The sequence below is a fragment of the Neofelis nebulosa genome, chromosome 9, assembly GCF_028018385.1.
Source record: "Neofelis nebulosa isolate mNeoNeb1 chromosome 9, mNeoNeb1.pri, whole genome shotgun sequence".
In the NCBI taxonomy this organism is placed as follows: Eukaryota; Metazoa; Chordata; class Mammalia; order Carnivora; family Felidae; genus Neofelis; species Neofelis nebulosa.
In genome coordinates this window covers 119,066,499-119,085,546 of record NC_080790.1, presented here as the reverse complement: position 1 = coordinate 119,085,546, position 19,048 = coordinate 119,066,499, and the positions used below count along the sequence as shown (strand labels likewise).

At 49.4% G+C, this 19,048-nt stretch overlaps 1 protein-coding gene across 3 annotated transcripts in view; it reads left to right on the top strand.

Annotated features, from left to right (window-relative positions):
- Positions 1-19,048, top strand: part of SOGA1 (suppressor of glucose, autophagy associated 1) — a 72,279-nt gene that overhangs the window by 19,373 nt on the left and 33,858 nt on the right. For all 3 annotated transcript variants that reach the window (XM_058685525.1, XM_058685526.1, XM_058685524.1), the window contains exons 2-3: positions 535-759; positions 6,908-7,066. In XM_058685525.1, coding sequence (XP_058541508.1) covers positions 535-759; positions 6,908-7,066 — 384 coding nt within the window. The remainder of the gene's footprint in view (positions 1-534; positions 760-6,907; positions 7,067-19,048) is intronic.

Sequence of the window (19,048 nt, the reverse complement as noted above, 5' to 3'; positions counted from 1 at the left end):
GCTCCTATTCTGCTACAGCAAATTACCACAAATTGAGTGGCTTACAACAATCCCAGATTATTATCTCACAGTTCTGGAGGTTAGAAGTCTGAAAATCAAGGCTTTGGCAGGGCTACCTTGGCAAGGCCACATGGCAGGGCTCTGGGCGAGGCTCCATTCCCTTGTCCGGCTTCTAGAGGCAGCCTGTTCGAGGCCTTTCCTCCATCTTCAGAGCACGCCCCTCTAACCTCTGTTTCTGTTGTCATGTCACCTTCTCCCACTTTGATCCCCTTGCCTCCCTCTCATAAAGACTCTTATGATTTCATTGGTCCACCCTCATATAAAAAGGAAAATCTCCCAATCTCGAAATCCTTAATCTCGTTTGCAGAGTCCCTTGAATTAGGGCATGGACATCTTTGGGGGCGGGGGGCCATTAATCAGCCAGCACACCCAGGCCCCCAGGGCACCTAGGAGAGCATTGGGTGTGGCCTGCCTTCAGACACACAGGCCACTGCCACGAGCTCCGTGACCGGACCGCCTCTCCCCCCACTGCAGGATGAGATCGAGGAGCTGCGCGCAGAGATGCTCGAGATGCGGGATGTCTACATGGAGGAGGATGTGTACCAGTTGCAGGAGCTCCGGCAGCAGCTGGACCAGGCCAGCAAGACCTGCCGCATCCTGCAGTACCGGCTGCGCAAGGCTGAGCGCCGCAGCCTCCGTGCCGCTCAGACAGGCCAGGTGGATGGAGAGCTCATCCGAGGGCTGGAGCAGGACGTCAAGGTGAGCTCTGGGCCTCCCCCCACCCTCATAGGTACCCCTCTTGGAGTTGGGAGCACAAGCCCAAGTGGAGCCCAGCTCAGCCCACAGTTCGCTCCTTGTGTGTGCTTGAGCAAGTTACACCACTTCTCTGGGCCTCAGCTTGCTCATCTGCAGAGTGGGGATCCCTGGTGAACCGACAGCCCATTTCCCAGGAGTGTCCCAATGTGATATCATAAATATGAATCCTATTAACAGGAGCCATTCCCACACCTGGTCCTGGGCTTGGAGTTGTCCCTGCCCTGTCCCTGCACTGTCCCTGGAGGTTTCTTTATTGTGCTAATGAGTAGCAAAGGCCTGGAGTTGGATAGGGCTTGTTTAAACCTTGACTCCAATATGCCCTAATTTTGTGATTTTGAGCAAGTCACCTAAGTTTCAGTTTCCTCATCTGGAAAATGGGTATAACAGCAGCCCCTGCCTCACAGGGTTCTGTGAGGGTTAGAAGAGATCATATAGGTAAAATGTCACTGTAAGCACTCAAAAATGTTAGCTATTATTATTCGCATTTTCTGGATGAGGAAAGTCAGTCTCAGAGAAAGGAAGCACCTGTTCAAGGTCACATTGACACTCTGTGTCATTGGTCCAGTGCAGGCTTATCAGCCTCCCATGCCTGACTGCCCCACTCCCTGCCTCCCTGCCTTGTGAAGCAGGAGAGGATTGGGCTGGAGGCTGGCAAGAGGGGCCTCCAGAAGAGCAGTCCACCCTGTCTGTGTGTGTGGGCCCTGGTCTGGGGGCTGAGAACTTAGTGGGGACCCAGGCCCAGTCTCTTGCTCTCAGAACTCAGGGGAATGTAGCGGTTGGGGGTGGGGGCACGTGGTGCAGCCTGGGGGCCCAAGGGCCTCTTCCTGCAGGGGTGACTTCTGAACTGAGGCCTGTGGGAGAAGTGGGCTTGAACCAGGAGGGGAGAGGAGGAATGCTGGAGGGAGAGACCTCTGTCTGTAGTGGCCAGGGGAGATAAACAGTGAGTGCCGGCCAGCCAACCAGCGCAGGCAGGCTCCCATCGCAGACTGTCTTTGCACATGCACAGTGGGGTTATAGGTCTGTTGTGCAGATGTGGAAACTGAGCTCAGAAAAGTTGTCTCCCCGGCCAAAGCTACCTGACAGGGCAGCCCCCGGGACAAAGGGTTGCACAAATATTCAAACTCCAGGCACTGGGTTGAGGGAGTGTGGGATGAGGAACAGCTGGGGAAGCTCAGAGGAAGTAGATTTGGGCCTAGGTGATTGGGTATTTGGGGTTGGTACACTAGAGAGTCAGCCTTAGAGGGAGGGATGAGGGAGGGAGGAGGCCCTGACTGGGTGGCCAGTGCCTCCCTGGGAGGAGCCGAGAGCAGCTGGTGTGCGTGTGGGAGGGGGGATCTCTGAGCTCTGTGCTCGGGGAAGCCACCCCTTCTGTTGGGATTTGAACTAGCCAATCAGCATCCAACTTGCCCCCCCCCCTTCCTCCCTCTTCTCCCCGCCGCTGCAGCTGGAGCGCTGAGCTCATCCCTGCAGGCCTGGGCTGGATGCCTCTGGCCACCACACTCTGCCCCATGTGCTGGGGTTGTTCTCCGGCGTTTGGGGGGTTCTCAGAATTGTGACTTCTTTGCTATCTCCTGGGAGGGCCTGATGGGCCCAAGTGGGGACCCTTCCCCCGCCCACAACCCCAGAGCTGGGTATCTGTCCGGACTCTCTGACTTCTGACTTGCTCTGTCAGCTCCTTGGCCCATGCCCCGACTGGCATGGGGCCACTTCTTGGGACCTCAGTTTCCCCTTCTGTTAAATATGGGGCTTAGAGCAGCCAAATCTATAGGGCTTTTGCAGTTCTAGTGGTTTTCTCGAGCAGATAGGTTTTTGGTGAAAGCGCACCATGAATAAAACCTCAGGCCTTGGCATCCCCCTCCCCTGGGCTCTCTGTCTGTGGTCCTCCCAGCCTGCAGGACCCACTGAACCTCAGCTGGAACATGGCTCAGCATGTGGAGGGCATCGTGGTAGTTGTTCAAAGACCTGCTCTACCACTTGCTTGGTGTGTAACCTTTGGAGAGCTCCTTCACATCTCTGAGCCTCAGTTTCCCCATGTGGAAAAGGAAGATAAAACTAGTTTCCACCTATAGAAATTTTTGTGAGGATAAAATGACACAGCTCAAGTAAAGAGAGTGCTGACCACAGACTGTGGTTCCGGGTGCTCCCCTAGCAGATGAGCAAATGTTGGTTGTGGTGTTACTGTTCAGGAGAAGAATTTATAAGGCACTCGGAGGTGAAGTGGCTGGGGACAAGGGCAGGGAAGAGAAGGTTGGGGACAAGGGCAGGGAAGGGAATCTCAGCCTGTGGATAAGAATCCCCGAGAGTCTGTTCACAATGCAGGGTCCCAGACCCCAGGCCCCCATTCCCCCTCCCTGAGGATTCAGAGTGACAGGGACAGGAACACCCTGAAGCCAGAGGCCCATGAGCTGAGAGGTCTGCCCATGAGCAGGGGGGCCTGTGGTCTGATGGCTGCTGGTTGCATTTGGCAGGAGCCAGGCCTCAGTGCTGTAAACAGTGACCTCATGGCTGAGCGCATTGTTTGCGCTTTGGGGATTTGCCCTGGTGTCCGGAAGCTGCAGCTGCTTCACCTCCCGTGGTATCTCAGCCCCCCTACCCTGGGAGTAGTTGGGAGGATCATAAGAGGATGAAATGAGACAAGCGGGGGGGGGGGGGGGGCCCTGTGAGCATCTGACACGGTGAGCCCGCTGCTGGGCTTGTTGTTAATACTTTTAGTGCTGATATTAACATATCTTCAAGCTTTGGGCCAAAAGCAGGTTCAGGTTGAGAGCAGGACTCTAGAGTTGACCCACCTGATTTCAAACCTTGGTTCTGTAACTTTCTAGCTGTGTGACCTTGGGCAAGTGACCTGTCCTTTCCGAACCTCACAATGGGGATAATAAAGCCCTTCCCTGAAAGGCACATGGTGTCAGGAAGTGACAGCTGATTCTATAAATCACCTGTGAGAGGCAAGGGTGCCCAGGACCACTGAGGCTCAGAGACAGGAAAGGACAGGCTGAGGCAACCAGACTCCTGCCCTCCAGGCCACATGCATGCTCTTTGCTCCCATGGGCTTCTACGGGGGACCCAGGGTTCTGTGGGATCTGCAATTAAGGGCTCTTTTGTTCACGCTGGAATTCTGTAAGCTGCCTGGGGTTGGGCTTTCTTGACATTGCAACTCTTGGGGGCGGGGGCCAAATGGGGAAGGAGATCATGTGGCGAATGGAGCAGAAGGAGCCTGGGGACTCATGGAAGGGATGAAATCAATAGAGTCATTTATAAACCCAAGAGGATCTTGGAATCCACACGGATCATGTCTTCTTGGTGGGGAGTGTTGCCTCCCAGATTGAGGCCATGGCAGGGATGGAGAGGAGCTGGCTCCAAGTGGGAGCATAAGTAGGAGAGAAGCCTCCAGCCACTGAGCCCTCACACCAGTCAGGGACGCAGCCCTCCCTGGACAGTGGGTGGGGTGGGCAGTTGAGGGGAGCAGTAGGTGCAGCTCCCCATATTTCAGTCATCTGTTCCTTCATCTCCCTTTTCGCTTTTTGGTACTTTGGGGGGTTTGTTTGTTCTCCAACAAGTGTTTATTTGGCACTAGCGTGTACCAGACCCCGCACTGCTGCCGGGACACAGAGATGTGAAGGAGCCCAGGCATGGTCTGGGGCCTTGATCTCTGTGCCCCACCACTCCTGCCCCTGGGGCCTAAGCAGCATGAATGAATGGATGAATGAATGAATGAATGAGTGAATGAATGGATGGATGAATGAATGAATGAATGAGTGAATGAATGGATGGATGAATGAATGAATGAGTGAATGAGTGAATGAATGAATGAATGGAGTATTGATCAGGACAGGGGCTTTCTGGGTGACCTAATAGCCCCAAACCGGGGACTATAGCCAAGAGCCTGGGGTTGAACACCAGTAAAAACCCTGACACCAAACACAAGAAGGAGATTGTAGGGTACTGGGCCAAAAAATCCGATAAAATCAGCGCACAGAGGTGAAGCAGTGATCCTGACAATGCTTTAACAAATTATATTTCTTGATGTTGTAGCCACCAGCCCAAGGACTATGTCATTTATTCCGTACAGCAGCCTTTGGGAGTAGGCTGTATCAACCCCATTTACCAATGACCACAAAGAGACTTCAAATGTATAAATAAACTGGCTGTGGGTCACACACACACAGAGTGCTAGAATCAGACTCGATCTCGTTTTCCCCTACCTGCAAAGTTCTTGTTCTGGTATTGAGGGGTTGCTCATCCCACTTTGCAGACAAGGAAAGTTTGGTGGCCTAGGGAGGCTGGGGACCAGCTTCCGGCTGTCCCTGGGGATCTTCAGGGGCAGGGAGCGGCAGTGGGCACCAGAGGGAGGGGAAGGCAGTGCCGAGTTTCCTCTCTGGCCGTTGTTTTTCCTGGCCTGCCTCTCACGCTGCCAAAGGGTCCATGCCGAGCTGGGCCTGGGCCCAGGCAGAGGGCAGAGCCAGGGAAGGCCCTCTTCCCTTCCGGCACGGAGGAGGTGCCATAGTTGTTTCCGAGCCTGGCAGGCATGGGGCATTGGGCTGTCTGCCCTTCACATACCTCTTGCTGGCAAAGCCCTGGAACCGCTCTCAGAGCCCTGGCCATGCTGTCCCCTCAGGCAAATCCCAGGGGCTCCCCCCCAGCTCAGCTCACACTTGGTCTACATGACCCTGAGCCGAGTCACTTATGCTCTGAGCCTCAGACAGCAATGGAGTGAAGAGGAATGAATCTGGCACACAGTAGGTATTCAACGAAGGGCAGTGCCTGGACCACTTCAGAGTAGTTGTGATTTGCCAGCGCAAAAGGGACTTCCTCATCCCCAGAGGCTCACTTTCCTGGCCTTTGACCCCCAGGGTGTCCTCCAGGAAATGGGGTGCTTTTGCTGCAGAGCCCTGTCACTAGGATTAGAGTTTGCAGCTCTGTTAGCTCCCTTCTGTAGGGATGACTTGGACATATGCCCACCCTTTGTCATTTCCAGCACGTTCTGTAGCCCAGACGATTGGAAACCAGGGTCAGGGTCACACTATGACCTCTGGCAGGTCATGTATGGCTTCGCCACTCACCCAGCACTCACTGTGCTGGCCCAGGGCCGAGCTTTCTTGTGCAATAGCTGATTCAGTCCTCCTGTTGGGCCCACGAGGTTGCTGCTATTATTGCACCCATTTTGTAGTTAAGGAGACTGAGGCACAGAGTGGAGAAATGATTTGGCCAGGATCACATGCTGGTCACTGGCAGAGATGGGATTCAGATGGCTCTGGGGCCCTAGTTTCCACTTATGCTCACTTCCCTCCCTTTATTTAAAAAAAAATTTTTTTTTTAAGTTTATTTATTTTTGAGACAGAGACAGAGCATGAGTGGGGGAGGGGTAGAGAGAGGGAGGGAGACACAGAATCCAAAGCAGGCTCCAGGCTCTGAGCTGTCAGCACAGAGCCCAATGTGGGGCTCGAACTCACAAACTGTGAGATCACAACCTGAGCTGAGGCCAGACGCTTAACCTACTGTGCCACCCAGGCATCCTCACTTCCCTCCCTTTAAAATGAGCTTCTGGCCAGGGCACCTGGGTGGCTCAGTCAGTTAAGCATCTGACTTTGGCTCAGGTCACGATCTCACAGTTTGTGAGTTCGAGCCCCGCATCGGGCTTTGTGCTGACAGCTCGGAGCCTGGAGCCTGGCTTGGATTCTGTGTCTCCATCTGTCTCCCTGCCTTTCCCCCACTCACACTCTCTCTGTCTCTCAAAAATAAATAAATAAATGTTAAAAAATAAATACAAAAATAAAATGAGCTTCTGGCCCTGCCACAGGCTCTTGTGAGAATTAGAAGCACCGAATGCCTGAGGTAAATGAAAAGGCCTTGCTAAGAACAGGCAGGGCCTTTACAGCTTTCTGGGGACTGAACTGTGATATAGACATTAGGAACTCAGGGTGCCTGGGTTTGGGTTTTGCTCCTGCTGTTTCCTGGTTCTGTGACCCCTGTATCTTCTCTGTGCCCCAGTTTCCTCATCTGCTAAGTGGGGATGATGAGAGACCCTGTCTGCTGGGGGGTTGCTCTGCAGACAAGGCCACGCGGTCCCTGCTCATCACCCACCCTTGTTCAGGTCTCTAAGGACATCTCTGTGCGGCTGCATAAGGAGCTTGAGACAGTGGAGAAGAAACGGGCGCGGCTGGAGGAGGAGAACGAGGAGCTTCGGCAGCGGCTCATCGAGACCGAGCTGGCCAAGCAGGTGCTGCAGACGGAGCTGGAACGGCCGAGAGAGGTGAGGGCTCGCCTATCCCAGCCAGGGCCAGGCCGGGGCAGGTGGGCGTGTGCCAGCCCCCTAGCCAGGGTCTCTGGAACCTCTGCGTCTGCACAGTCATGCACACTAAGGACACAATGGTGAATGAGAGACACCGGTTCCTGTCCTCAAGGAGCCCAGAGGCGAGGGATGCCCGGGTGGCTCAGTCCGTTAAGTGTCTGCTGATTTCAGCTCAGGTCATGATCCCATGCTCGTGAGATTCAACCTTATGTCAGGCTTCATGCCGAATGTGGAGGCTGCTTGGGATTCTTTCTCCCTCTCTCTCTGCTCCTACTCTGCTCATGCTTTCTCTCTCAAAATAAATAAATAAACATTAAAAAAAAAAAAAAAGGGAACCCACAGGCTAATGAAGGAGACAGTCATCCACCAAAGAACCGTGCAACTGTGGGAAGATGAACTGCAAAAGCATTCCACAATACCCACTGTGGGGCCTGGCCCTCTGCCTTGGTTTCCTTATCTACAAAACGAGACAATAATACCCTGAGTTGTTGTGAGGACTAGCTGGGGTAACTTGTGTAGACATGATTTAAGGGCTGCCATTTGGTGTAAAGTTCGGTGCGGGGGGCTGGGCCTCTGGCCAGTGTCTCGACACAGATTTCGGGACATTACTCAGTTCCTGAATGTGGCCCCCAAGCACCAGCCTCTCCCTTTGCTCACGTGAGTCTTCCACTTGTGCGTACTTTCTGCCTTCTGCTGTGTGTTGGGGATGCAGTGTGCTGGGTACCATGCTAGGCACTTTTTCTGAACAATTTTCATCAAGGCCTAATGAGATTGTGATTATACCCATTTTATGGGTGAGGAAACAGCCCCTGAGAGAAGGAGGGATGTCCTCAAGGTTGCACGGGGCCCCGTGGGCTCTGCAGAATGCCTATGGAAAGCCATCAGCCTAGGTGACTGCTAGGGACTAGAGTCCTCCAGAATGCAGGGGTCTGTGCTCCAGATGGCCCGGTGAGGGGTGGGGAGGGCTTCTGACCACAGAGGCACAGCTGGGTCTCAGCTATCTGGTTGCTCACGAGGGTATCTTAGGATAGTACATTGTTCTGGGACACCCCTCACCTTCCCTGAGGGCAGACATGAGAGTGTTCCAGGACTGAGACATCACAGCCCTGAGGCCAGAACAGTCCATCAGCTGCCCTTCCTCCTGGGCATGTTGTGTGGTGTGCCAGTGGCTTCTCAGTGTGGAGATGGGACATTGGCTGCTAAGGGCTGCTGCGGAGCCCTGTCCTGCTCCAGGGCTGGGTGGGAGGCCCCCTCCTTCGGGAAGTCTCCTGCCCCCCATGGCCTGGCCCCCGACACTGCAGACCATGTTCACACATGTTGTTGCTGCCGCCCTTGATAGTGTGGAAAGGGGTGACAGTTTCAGAGAGTGCCTTGGAGCTCAGCGTGTTCCTGTTGTAAAGGAGAGGAAACTGAGGCTCAGAGAGGGACAGCTTGCCTGAGTTCACCCGCCCTTCCTTGGCAGAGATGTGGCTGAGACCCTGAAGCCGCATCCCCCTCTAAGTCTCAGTTTCTCCATCTGTGACATCGGGATAATAACGGTACCCAGCTAATGTGGTTGTTTATGACCATTAATAAGATTGGGTAACCGTAGAACACTGTGAAGAAGTTGAATAGAATAAAGTAGCGGGGCACCTGGGTGGCTCAGCCTGTTAAGCGTCCGACTTTGGCTCAGGTCATGATCTCACGGTTTGTGGGTTCGAGCCCCGCATCGGGCTCTGCGCTGACAGCTCAGAGCCTGGAGCCTGCTTCGGATTCTGTGTCTCCTTCTCTGTCTGCCCCTCCCCCGCTTGTGCTTTTTCTCTCTCTCTTTCTCTCTCTCTCAAAAATAAATAAATATTTAAAAAAGGAATAAAGTCATAGTGCAATTCCCAAAAAAAAATTAAATATGCAGTTATTATATGAACCCACAATTCCACTTTGGGATATATACCCAAAAGAATTAAAAGCAGGGACACAAACAGATACTTGTACCCCTGTGTTCCTAGCAGCATTATTTACAATAGAAGCAACCCTAATGTCCATCAATGTATGTACATAGAGTGGACTATTGGTAAATCTTCTTAAAGGAAGGAAATTCTGACACATGCTCCACCCTGGATGAACCTTGAAGACGTGATGCTAAGTGAAATGAGCCAGCCACCAATGGACCAGTATTATGATTCCACTTATAAGACCTACTTAGGGTAGTCAAATTCATAGAGACAGAAAGCAGGATAGAGGTTACCGGGAGCTGGAGAGAGGAGGGAGGGAGGAATTGGTGTTCGGTGGGTACAGACTTTCAGTTTGGGATAATGAAAAAGTTCTAGAGATGAATAGCGGTTGCTTGACAAAGTGAATGCACTTAATGCCACTGAAATGAGTACTCAAAAATGACTAAAAATGGTAAATTTCATATTGTGTATACTTTAGGACAATTTAAAAAAAAGAATAAGGTAGAGCTATATGTACTGATGTTGAAAGATCTCTAAGGTATGTAGTTAAAAAAGAAGGGGAGAGAGCTATGTATATTATGCAATCCCGCCAATTATTTTGATAACAGAACAGACTGGTTTTGGAGCATGTATGTGTGTGTGTAAACGCATAGCAAAAGTCTGGAGGAAAATCCGCTGACTGAGGAAGGAGAGATGGTGGGAATAGCATGGGGAAATGACTTTGCTTTGTATTCTTTTAATGCTGTAGTAAGGTGAGTTTTAGGGAGGGGGATTATTTGTTACATTTTAATTTTTTATTTATTTATTTTTTTTATTTATTTTTGGGACAGAGAGAGACAGAGCATGAACGGGGGAAAGGGCAGAGAGAGAGGGAGACACAGAATCGGAAACAGGCTCCAGGCTCCGAGCCATCAGCCCAGAGCCTGACGCGGGGCTCGAACTCACGGACCGCGAGATCGTGACCTGGCTGAAGTCGGACGCTCAACCGACTGCGCCACCCAGGCGCCCCTTGTTACATTTTAAATGTAGTCAAGCAGGTAAAGAGCCCTATGTGGTGCTGGGCACACAGTAGGTGCTCAAGACACATTGGTTCGCTTCCCCTTTGAAGACGAGTCAGGCCTGCTGGTGCTCCCCGGCATGCCCCTTGGGGTCTCAGGATCTGGGCAAGGGGGCGTGGCCCTGTGTTTGTTTGCCGAGTACCTTCTCCCCACCCCTTCCAGACGTGGTTTCCATGGAGATAAGTGTCCCTGAGCAGTTCTGCCGGAGCTGCTGGAGTCCGGTCATCCAGATCTGCCTTCGCCATCCTGACAGGTTGCTGTGGCGATACTGTCACCCAGCTGGGAACAGGAGCCCCTGGCCTGAGCTGATGTGGTTGCCATGGAGATGGCTCTTCCTTATAGAGAAGGGAGGGTGGCCAGTCCTAGCTGCACTCTGTGGTGGCACTGTTGCCCAGCTGGGTTGCAGCTCAAGAATCGTAACACCAGCCTCCCCCTCATCCAGTACCATTCCCCCTTATGGTATTTTAGGCAGAAAGCCAATCTCAGTGTTGACGTGATGTATTATAATATAGCCGCTGTGTCTGAATGCTTGCTCCGTACCAGGCACCTCACCAGGCATTTTATATACCTCCTCATGTTGTGAAGCCAGCAGCTTCCCAACATACATTGTTATTCTCATTTTATAGGTGGTACTCTTCTTGACAGTATTTTCATTGTGATATCACAATTCACATAATATGAAAGTTACCATTTATAGTGTCAAGTTCAGGGATGCCTGGGTGGCTCAGTCGGTTAAGCATCCAACTTCAGCTCAGGTCATGATCTCACAGTTCATGAGTTCGAGCCCTGTGTGGGGCTCAGAGCCTGGAGCCTGCTTCAGATTCTCTTTCTCTCTGCCCCCACCCCCACTCAAAAATAAATGAACATTTTTAAAAAAATCTAAACATAAAGTGTCAGATTCAGTGGTTTTTAATGTATTCATAATGTTGTACAATCATCACCGTTATCTAAATCTAGAATATTTCCATTGCCTCTAAAAGAAACCCCGTACCTGTTAGCAGTCACTCCCCATTCCCCTTCCCTCCAGCCCCTGGCAACCACTAATCCACACTCTGTCTCCATGGATTTGCCTATTCTGGCCATTTCGTACAAATGGAATCATGCAATTTGTGATCTTTTGTGATTGGCTTCTTTCACGTAGCATAATGTTTTCAAGGTTTATCCATGTCAGAGCATGTATCAGTACTTTATTCGTTTTTATGGTCAAATAATAATCCGTTGTATGAGTATACATTTTGTCCACTCATCAGGTGATGGACATTTGGGTTGTTTCCACCTTTTGACTAGTATGAGTAATGCTGCTATGAACATTTGCATACAGGTTTTGTGTGTTTTCAGTTCTCTTGGGTATATACCAAGGAGTGGACTGCTGCATACAGGTGGTATTGGGGAAAGACAAAGATGGGATTCTAACCCAGGACTTTGTCTCCCAAAGTCACACCGACTCTTACGGTGCTGCCCTGCCCTCCTCGCCCTATCTAGGTACCTTCCTAGGACCCTGCTGTGTTTTCAGAACCTCCGAAGATGCTGCTCCCTTCAGCGAATGAGTACTTCCGTCCCTGGCACAGGCTTCTCGTCCTGATTCCCATTCTGATGGGGTACGCAGGGTGCTGACCATGGCGTCAGATCACCCGGGTTCAAATCCTGGTTCTGCTGGCGTCATCCTCTGATGCAGCCTGGCCGTGGTCTGTGTGGTGCAGGGCACACTGAAATTTGGGGTCACACGGGCCTGAGTTTGAAAGCTGGCTTTGCCACTTACTTGGAAATAACTGTAATAATGCTGGGCAAATCACATAACTGCTCCAGGCTCAGTTTGTTCACTTATAAAACGGGAATATTAATCCCTGCTTCTCAGAGACAGGCAGGTAAAGTGCTTAGCAGGGAGGAAGGACTTGGTGAACACTGATTAGCATCATCATTATCATCATTACCCTTAGCTGCTATGATGGCTGTGCGTCGGGAGCAGCATTTACCTTAAATAAATGTTTCTGCTGCCCCTACCCAGGTGCTGTCTATCGAACTGCCACTTGTCCATGGAAGTAGCAGTTACATTGCAAATCAACACATGCGCTTGGCAGTGTGTGTCCCAGTGACTTCTGATTTGGGTTTTATGTCTAAATCAGTCTTTGCTTCCTCCCCCCAGATGGTCTTCCCTAACCAGGAGCCATTCGGCCTCTGTCTAGCCACTTCAGCTGCTCTGGAGGAAGAATGCCTCGGTCTTTGAGATGCACCCAGAGTAAATTTTGCACACACAGCACAGTCTGTGTTTTCAGTGAGACCCTTTCAAAGATCCCCTCCGTATTTGGTGAAAATCTGCCCAGTTGTTTTGGCAGAAGGTTCATTTTATTCCCTGAAGGTTGGTCTTTGTTTCCTGGCAGCACGGAAGCAGGGAAGGTGTTAGAGAGCAGGGGGCCCCTCCAAGCTGTGCTCAGGCAGCCTCTCTGTGCGGGCTGGAGGTGCAGGGACACAATCTACTAGTCTTTGGAGAAGGACAAGGGAGGACATAGCTCATGCTCCTACCAGGAGCCATTAAACCAAGGATGTTTAGAGGTGCCACCCTGGCTGCTCAAAGGTGGCCTTGTGAGTTGCTGGTAGATGGGGAAGCCCCCGATGTGTGCCAGGCCAAAGAATGTGCCCGCGGGGTCTGTCGCTTAGCGACGGCATTCCTGTTGGTGCCTGGGACTGTCCTGTCTTGCCCCTTCCTTCCCACTCTCCTGAGGCCCGGGGCCAGAACATCTGCTCCTGGGGGCTCCACAAAGAGTCTCTGACAGGCCCTGGCTCCCTTGAGGGGCACTGCAGCCCCCCAGGCCGCCTGGCCAGCTGCTGCTCTGCAGAGAGGAGGAGGTCTTTGGGCTCTGTGAGCTTGCCTTGTTTTTCCCTCCAGAGCCGAAGAGTAGTGTGGGAGCCCAAGTGGCTTAGACAAGGTGGGGAGGAAAGGGTCTGTTCCAACCAGAAAAGGCTGGAATTACTCCTGTCCTGAAAGGGTTTGTTGCTTTGCTCTCTCTTCTCTGCCCACTTCCCTCCCTTTCTGGTGAGGTTCATGCCACTCAGGGCTTTCTCTCTGCCTGTTGGAAAGGTGCCCAGTGACTTTTCTTGGGAAAGCATATTAAAAATATCTTAACGTGATTTCCCCCCTCTACCCGACAGGTTACATGCGCTTGGTAGAGAAAGACTAGAAAATACAAATAAGTCCTAATAAGAAAAAATTCACCTGAAAACCAATATTCAGAGGGAATTTCTCTGAATAATTACCAAACTATTATTTGGGCGAGAGGGGCATATACTTCCAATCCATTTTTTCTATTTATATGCGCACACACATATTGAAATGTATATATGTATATATATGCATTTTCTTCCCCTAACATAAGCTCAGTGAAGCAAAAATATCATTACAAAAGCCCATAAATGCATACCTAGCATCCCTCTAAGGGTGGGTACATCAGACTGGTTGTATTGGTTGTCTTGGGCAGTAAAACTGGTGACTTGGGTTCACTGTATTCCTTTTTGTGATTTTTTTTTTGGGGGGGAAGTATAGTTGACACACAACGTTACATTGGTTTCGGATGTGCAACGTAGTGTGATTCAACAAGTCTGTAGTTATGCTGTGCTCACCACAAGCATAGCTACCATCTGTTACCATGCAATCCTGTTACAATACCACTGACGATATTCCCTGTGCTGGAGCTTGCATCCGCACAACCTAGACATTCCATAATTGGAAGCCCATGTCGCCACTCCCCTTCACCCCCTTTTGTGCCCCACCCCCGTTTTGGTGGTTTGTGAAGTTTGGACTATGTGAACGTGTTATCCACAAAATAATAGAAATAATGAAAATCCTGCATAAAATCGAAGAAGGAAGCTTCCTCTCTTAACCACCCCCCTCAATTCTACTCCCGACTCAGCTTAACCCATGGTTAGCAGGTTGGTTTGTATCTTTTTAGACCTTTCTCCATGCTCATACAATGTGTGTTTCTCTGTGTATTTTTAGAAAGTCAAGATGGGATTATATTGTGTACATGGTTTCTGTAACATGCAGATTATGTAGTATGAACACAGACTTTTTTAAAATGCTGGATGTTTTGGGTTTTCTTCTGCCTAAGGTGCTTATTATAAAAATCAAAGATCACAGAGTCAAGTAAACATAGGAAGGAAAGAAAGTCTAAAAGGGTACCATCTATTTCAGTATTTTAAACACAGAGCCGAAGGTCTAGAAGGAGCTCCAGCTGGCTGTCAGCCTGTGGTCACCCTCAGGTTGGGAAGGAGAATGCCTAGGGGGGCTTCTGATTTGTCAGCATTGTATAGATTAACAGTGAGAATTTATTTTTGTATATTAAAATTTTATTTTAAAAAAATATTTTGTAATGAAAAAAATTTTTAAAGAAAAAAACTGGAAGACTGTGTCCCCTGCCTCCTAAAAAAATGTGGGGGAAGAGGGCCAAGTGTAAGTTCACTGTATTCTCATTGTAAATAGCCTGGTATAAATTCTTCAGACCTTCTCCCACCCTGTGTGCATATATGTGCGTGTGCACGCACACACACACACACACACACACACACACACACACACACCTTTTATAACAATGGTAACATGCTCTAGGTTTTTTTTTTTAATAACAGCTTTTTTGAGATATAATTTACATACGATAAAGTTTGTCTTTTTAAAGTATACAGTTCAGTGGTTTTTTAGGATATTCAGAGTTGTAAAACCTTCACCACTTTCTCATTCCAGGACATTTTCAACGCCCCAACAAGAAACCCCAAGCCCATCAACAGTCACTCCTGCCTCTCCCAGCCCCTGGCAACCACTAATCTACTTGTGGATTTGCCTATTACGGACATTTTATGTAAATAGTATCATACATTGTGTGGCCTTTCGTGACTGGCTTTTCACTTTAGCATGATGTTCTCAAGACACATGCATGTTGTAGCAAATATCAGCACTTTGTTGTTTTTTTTTTCAATGGCTGAATGATATTCCCTTGTGTGGATATGCCACATTTGTTTATCCATGTACCAGTTGGTGGACATTTGGGTTGTGGGTTTTGTTTCGCGAGTTCCTTCTTTTTCTTACCAAGATGTTTCAGAGACTTTGCCTCGTCGTCAGGAAATCTCACTCCCCTCTGTCCTTTTTCATGGCTTTAGGCTTTATATGATCTCATTCCTTCATACGTGGTGGCCCCCTCCCCCTCCTGTCACCCCACTTCCTCTCTCCAGGGTGTCTGCTGTGCTTGAAGAGGCTGTGGTTACCTGAAGAGGCTCAGTTTTATAGGGAGAGAAAGGTGTTTGCCCAGGATCGCAAACTCAGTGTTGTGGGGTTGCCACAGTTCTGCTCCCAGCTGAGGCCACGGCCTCTCCCACTCAGCTTGTGATAAACAGACCTGGATCTGCAAGCCTGACCATCTTTCCCCAGAGCCCCCACCTCACCACTCACTCCATGCCTGGGTGTCCTTCTGAGCACCCCCTTCCTGGCGCCATTTGTGGGAGGGGCTCTTTGTGGGGGGACCTGTTTTGTGGTATCGCCCCATTTCCTACCTTGTCCTCCTCGCTTTTGAAAGAGCCCAGATTAGCCCTTCTCAAATACTGGCTGTTTGCTTTTGGCACCCTGCGTCTGAAATATCAGCCTCTGTCTTCCTGCCTCATTTGCATTTCAAAAGGTGCCTTTAGGATTTGATTGGGCTCCAAGATATACTTAAGACCCCAGCTGGAGTTCATTTCCCTGGCTCTCTGGTTTTAGCCTGGGCTTCGAGATAGAATCACCTGGGAAGCTATTTAAAAATCTCATGGCTGGGACCTACCCTGGACCGATTAATATCAGAATCTCTAGGACCTTGGGCATCGGTATTTTTTTTTAACTTCTCCCAGGTAATTCTGATGTGCACCCAGGTTGAGAACCACTGTGCTACCTCCACTGTAGCCCTCATCAAAGAAGGCACATTTTCTCCTTCCAAGTCTGAAACTAGATCAAAACCTCTGTCAAGAACTGGTCCCGGGTCAGCTATGGATTTGCTGTGGGGCCTCTCTCTCACCTTCAGTGAGATGGGGGCTTCGGGGGCTTGGATTACGTCAGTGGTTCTCACCTTCACGCATGGGTATGAGAGATGGGGGCATAGGGAGAGCCATGTATTCAAACACCTGGGAGTGGGGTGCCTGTGTGACTCAGTTGATTAAGTGTCCGACTCAGGTCATGATGTTGCAGTTCTTGAGTTTGAGCCCCGCGTCGGGCTCTGTGCTGACAGCTAAGAGGCTGGAGCCTGCTTTGGATTCTGTGTCTCCCTCTCTCTCTGCCCCTCCTCTGCTCACACTGTCTTTCTCTCTGTCTTAAAAGTAAATAAACATGGGGCACCTGGATGGCTCAATTGGTTAAGCGTCCGACTTCGGCTCAGGTCATGATCTCTCGGTTCGTGAGTTTGAGCCCCGCGTTGGGCTCTGTGCTGACAGCTCAGAGCCTAGAGCCTGCTTCGGATTCTGTGTGTGTGTGTCTTTCTCTGTGCCCCTCCCCTGCTCGCACTCTGTCTCTCTCTCTCAAAAATAAATAAACATTAAAAAAAAATTAAAAAATATATATATGAATATTTAAAAAGATAAACAAACAAACAAACGTTAAAAAAAATAAAAACAAACCCTTGGGAGCATTCTCAAAAAATACCTGTTGAACTTGAAAAAGTCAAAGGCAACCGAAGTGTGGTTTTATACACTACTAATGTAAACCATCCCTCTCACAGGAAGGAATGGAGTGTTCAGTAGACTTCTGCATCTGAGTGACTTTTTTAAACATCAAGAAACTTTAGTAAAAATTATGGTAACATTTTCTCAAATTCCCCTCCATAGGGCTTGTGCCGTTTTGCATTCTTCCCAGCCATATAGGAGTTTTCCTACTTCTCCATAGCTTCACCAATAGAATGTGTTGTCAGATGTTTGGAGTTTTGCCAGTCTGATAGGTGAGAAGTGGTATCTCGAGTAGGTACCCCCCCATCCCGTGTTGTAATTTGCATTTCTCTGTCTTGAATAGGGTTGAGCATCTTCCTATGGTTACAAGTCATTTACCTTTCTTGTGTACATTTTTTCACGTCTCTAGCACATTTTAATATAGGTTTGTTGGCCTTTTTGTTTTCTGTTTTGTGAAGCTCTTTATGTATTTAGGATATTAACCCTTTGTAGTGAAATAAGTTGCAAATTTTTTTTCCCTAGTTAGTCATTTATGCTTTTACTTTCTTAGGGTCTTTCTTTCTGTCTTTGTTTCTTTCTTAATTATTTATTTTTCATGTTTGTTTATTTTTGAGAGAGAGAGAGACAGAGACAGAGAGACAGAGTGCGAGCAGGGGAGGGGCAGAGAGAGACGGGGACAGAGGATCCAAAGCGGCCTCCAGGCTCTGAGCTGTGAGCACAGAGCCTGACACAGGGCTCAAACCCACGAACCATGAAATCATGACCTGAGCTGAAGTCAGACGCTCAACTGACTCAGGCGCCCCTTTTCATAATTTTCATAATATCTAAAGAGAACCTTTATTTATTTATTTATTTATTTATTTATTTTATTTATGTTGAGAGAGAGAGAGCGCGCGCACATGAACAGGGGTAGGGGCAGAGAGAGAGAATCATGAAATCATGACCTGAGCTGAAGTCAGACGCTCAACTGACTCAGGCGCCCCTTTTCATAATTTTCATAATATCTAAAGAGAACCTTTATTTATTTATTTATTTATTTATTTATTTATTTTATTTATGTTGAGAGAGAGAGAGCGCGCGCACATGAACAGGGGTAGGGGCAGAGAGAGAGAATCCCAAGCAGGCTCCGGTGCGGTCAGCATAGAATCCGATGCAGGGCTCCAACTCCTGAACTACAAGATCATGACCTGAGCTGAAGTCAGTTGCTTAACCAACTGAACCACACAGGTGCCCCTATTTCTTTCTTTCTGAGAGACAGAGACAGGGAGAGAGAGAGCTCGCTCATGTGTTCATGAGGCAGAGAGAGAGGGAGAGAGAATCCCAAGCAGGTTTGGGTGCTGTCAGCACAGAGCCTGATGTGGGGCTTAATCTCCTGAACCATGAGGTCATGACCTGAGCTGAGATCAAGAGTCAGACACTTAACCCTGGGTGACTGAGCCACCCAGGTGCCCTGGGTGTTTTTTTTTTTCACATGTAGAATTTGCTTATGTAATTAAAAGTATCAATTTCTAAAAAGAAAGAAAGAGAGAAAGAGTTTATTTTCACCCTACCAGTTCTTGATTTTTGAATTATGATTATTACAGTGTAATTTTACGTGAAAAGTTACAATTTAATTGTAAAAATTGAGCAGTCCCTTACCAAGGGACTGCTAGGCCTCCCAGGTAATCGTGATGTTTTACCTATATGCATTTTTTTGTTAGTATGCACTCTGAATTAAAGTCCATGAGGACAGGATGGACCCTGAAGTGGAGATTTTCGTGCTTATTGGAAGAGTCCCCTTGGGGATAACACCACCAAGGAGTTTCAGGCATTCACACCAATGGCCTTGGCCAATCTCATGGGGGAGATGGCTATTTAGAGTAGTTCTGAGTTGAGGCAGGAGGCTATGGACCAGTCATTGCAAGTGGGCTCCCTCCAGGGAGGGCACATGACCTTGGAGGAGGTGGCTTCCCTCAGCCAATGGCATCACTGGGAGGGGACTAAGCTTTGAGGTCTTAGTTGGGAGAACAAGTGCCCCAGTTCAAGGAGGCGGGATCTGAGTGGAACACCACAGCAGGCCCCCCAAGAACCCTGTCTGACTTGGTCACTGCTGTGTACTCTATGCCTAGCTGTACCTGGCATGTGATAGGTACTCAGGAAATCTTTGGTGAATGAATGAGAGAGACAAAGAATGGAAACCCGGATTTCTGGGTCTTGGCCCAGGCCAACTGGATCATAATGGAGGGGTGGGAGAAAGGGGAGAAAGTGGGCAGGTGTGATCAGAGTCATCTCCTCAAGCACTTCAG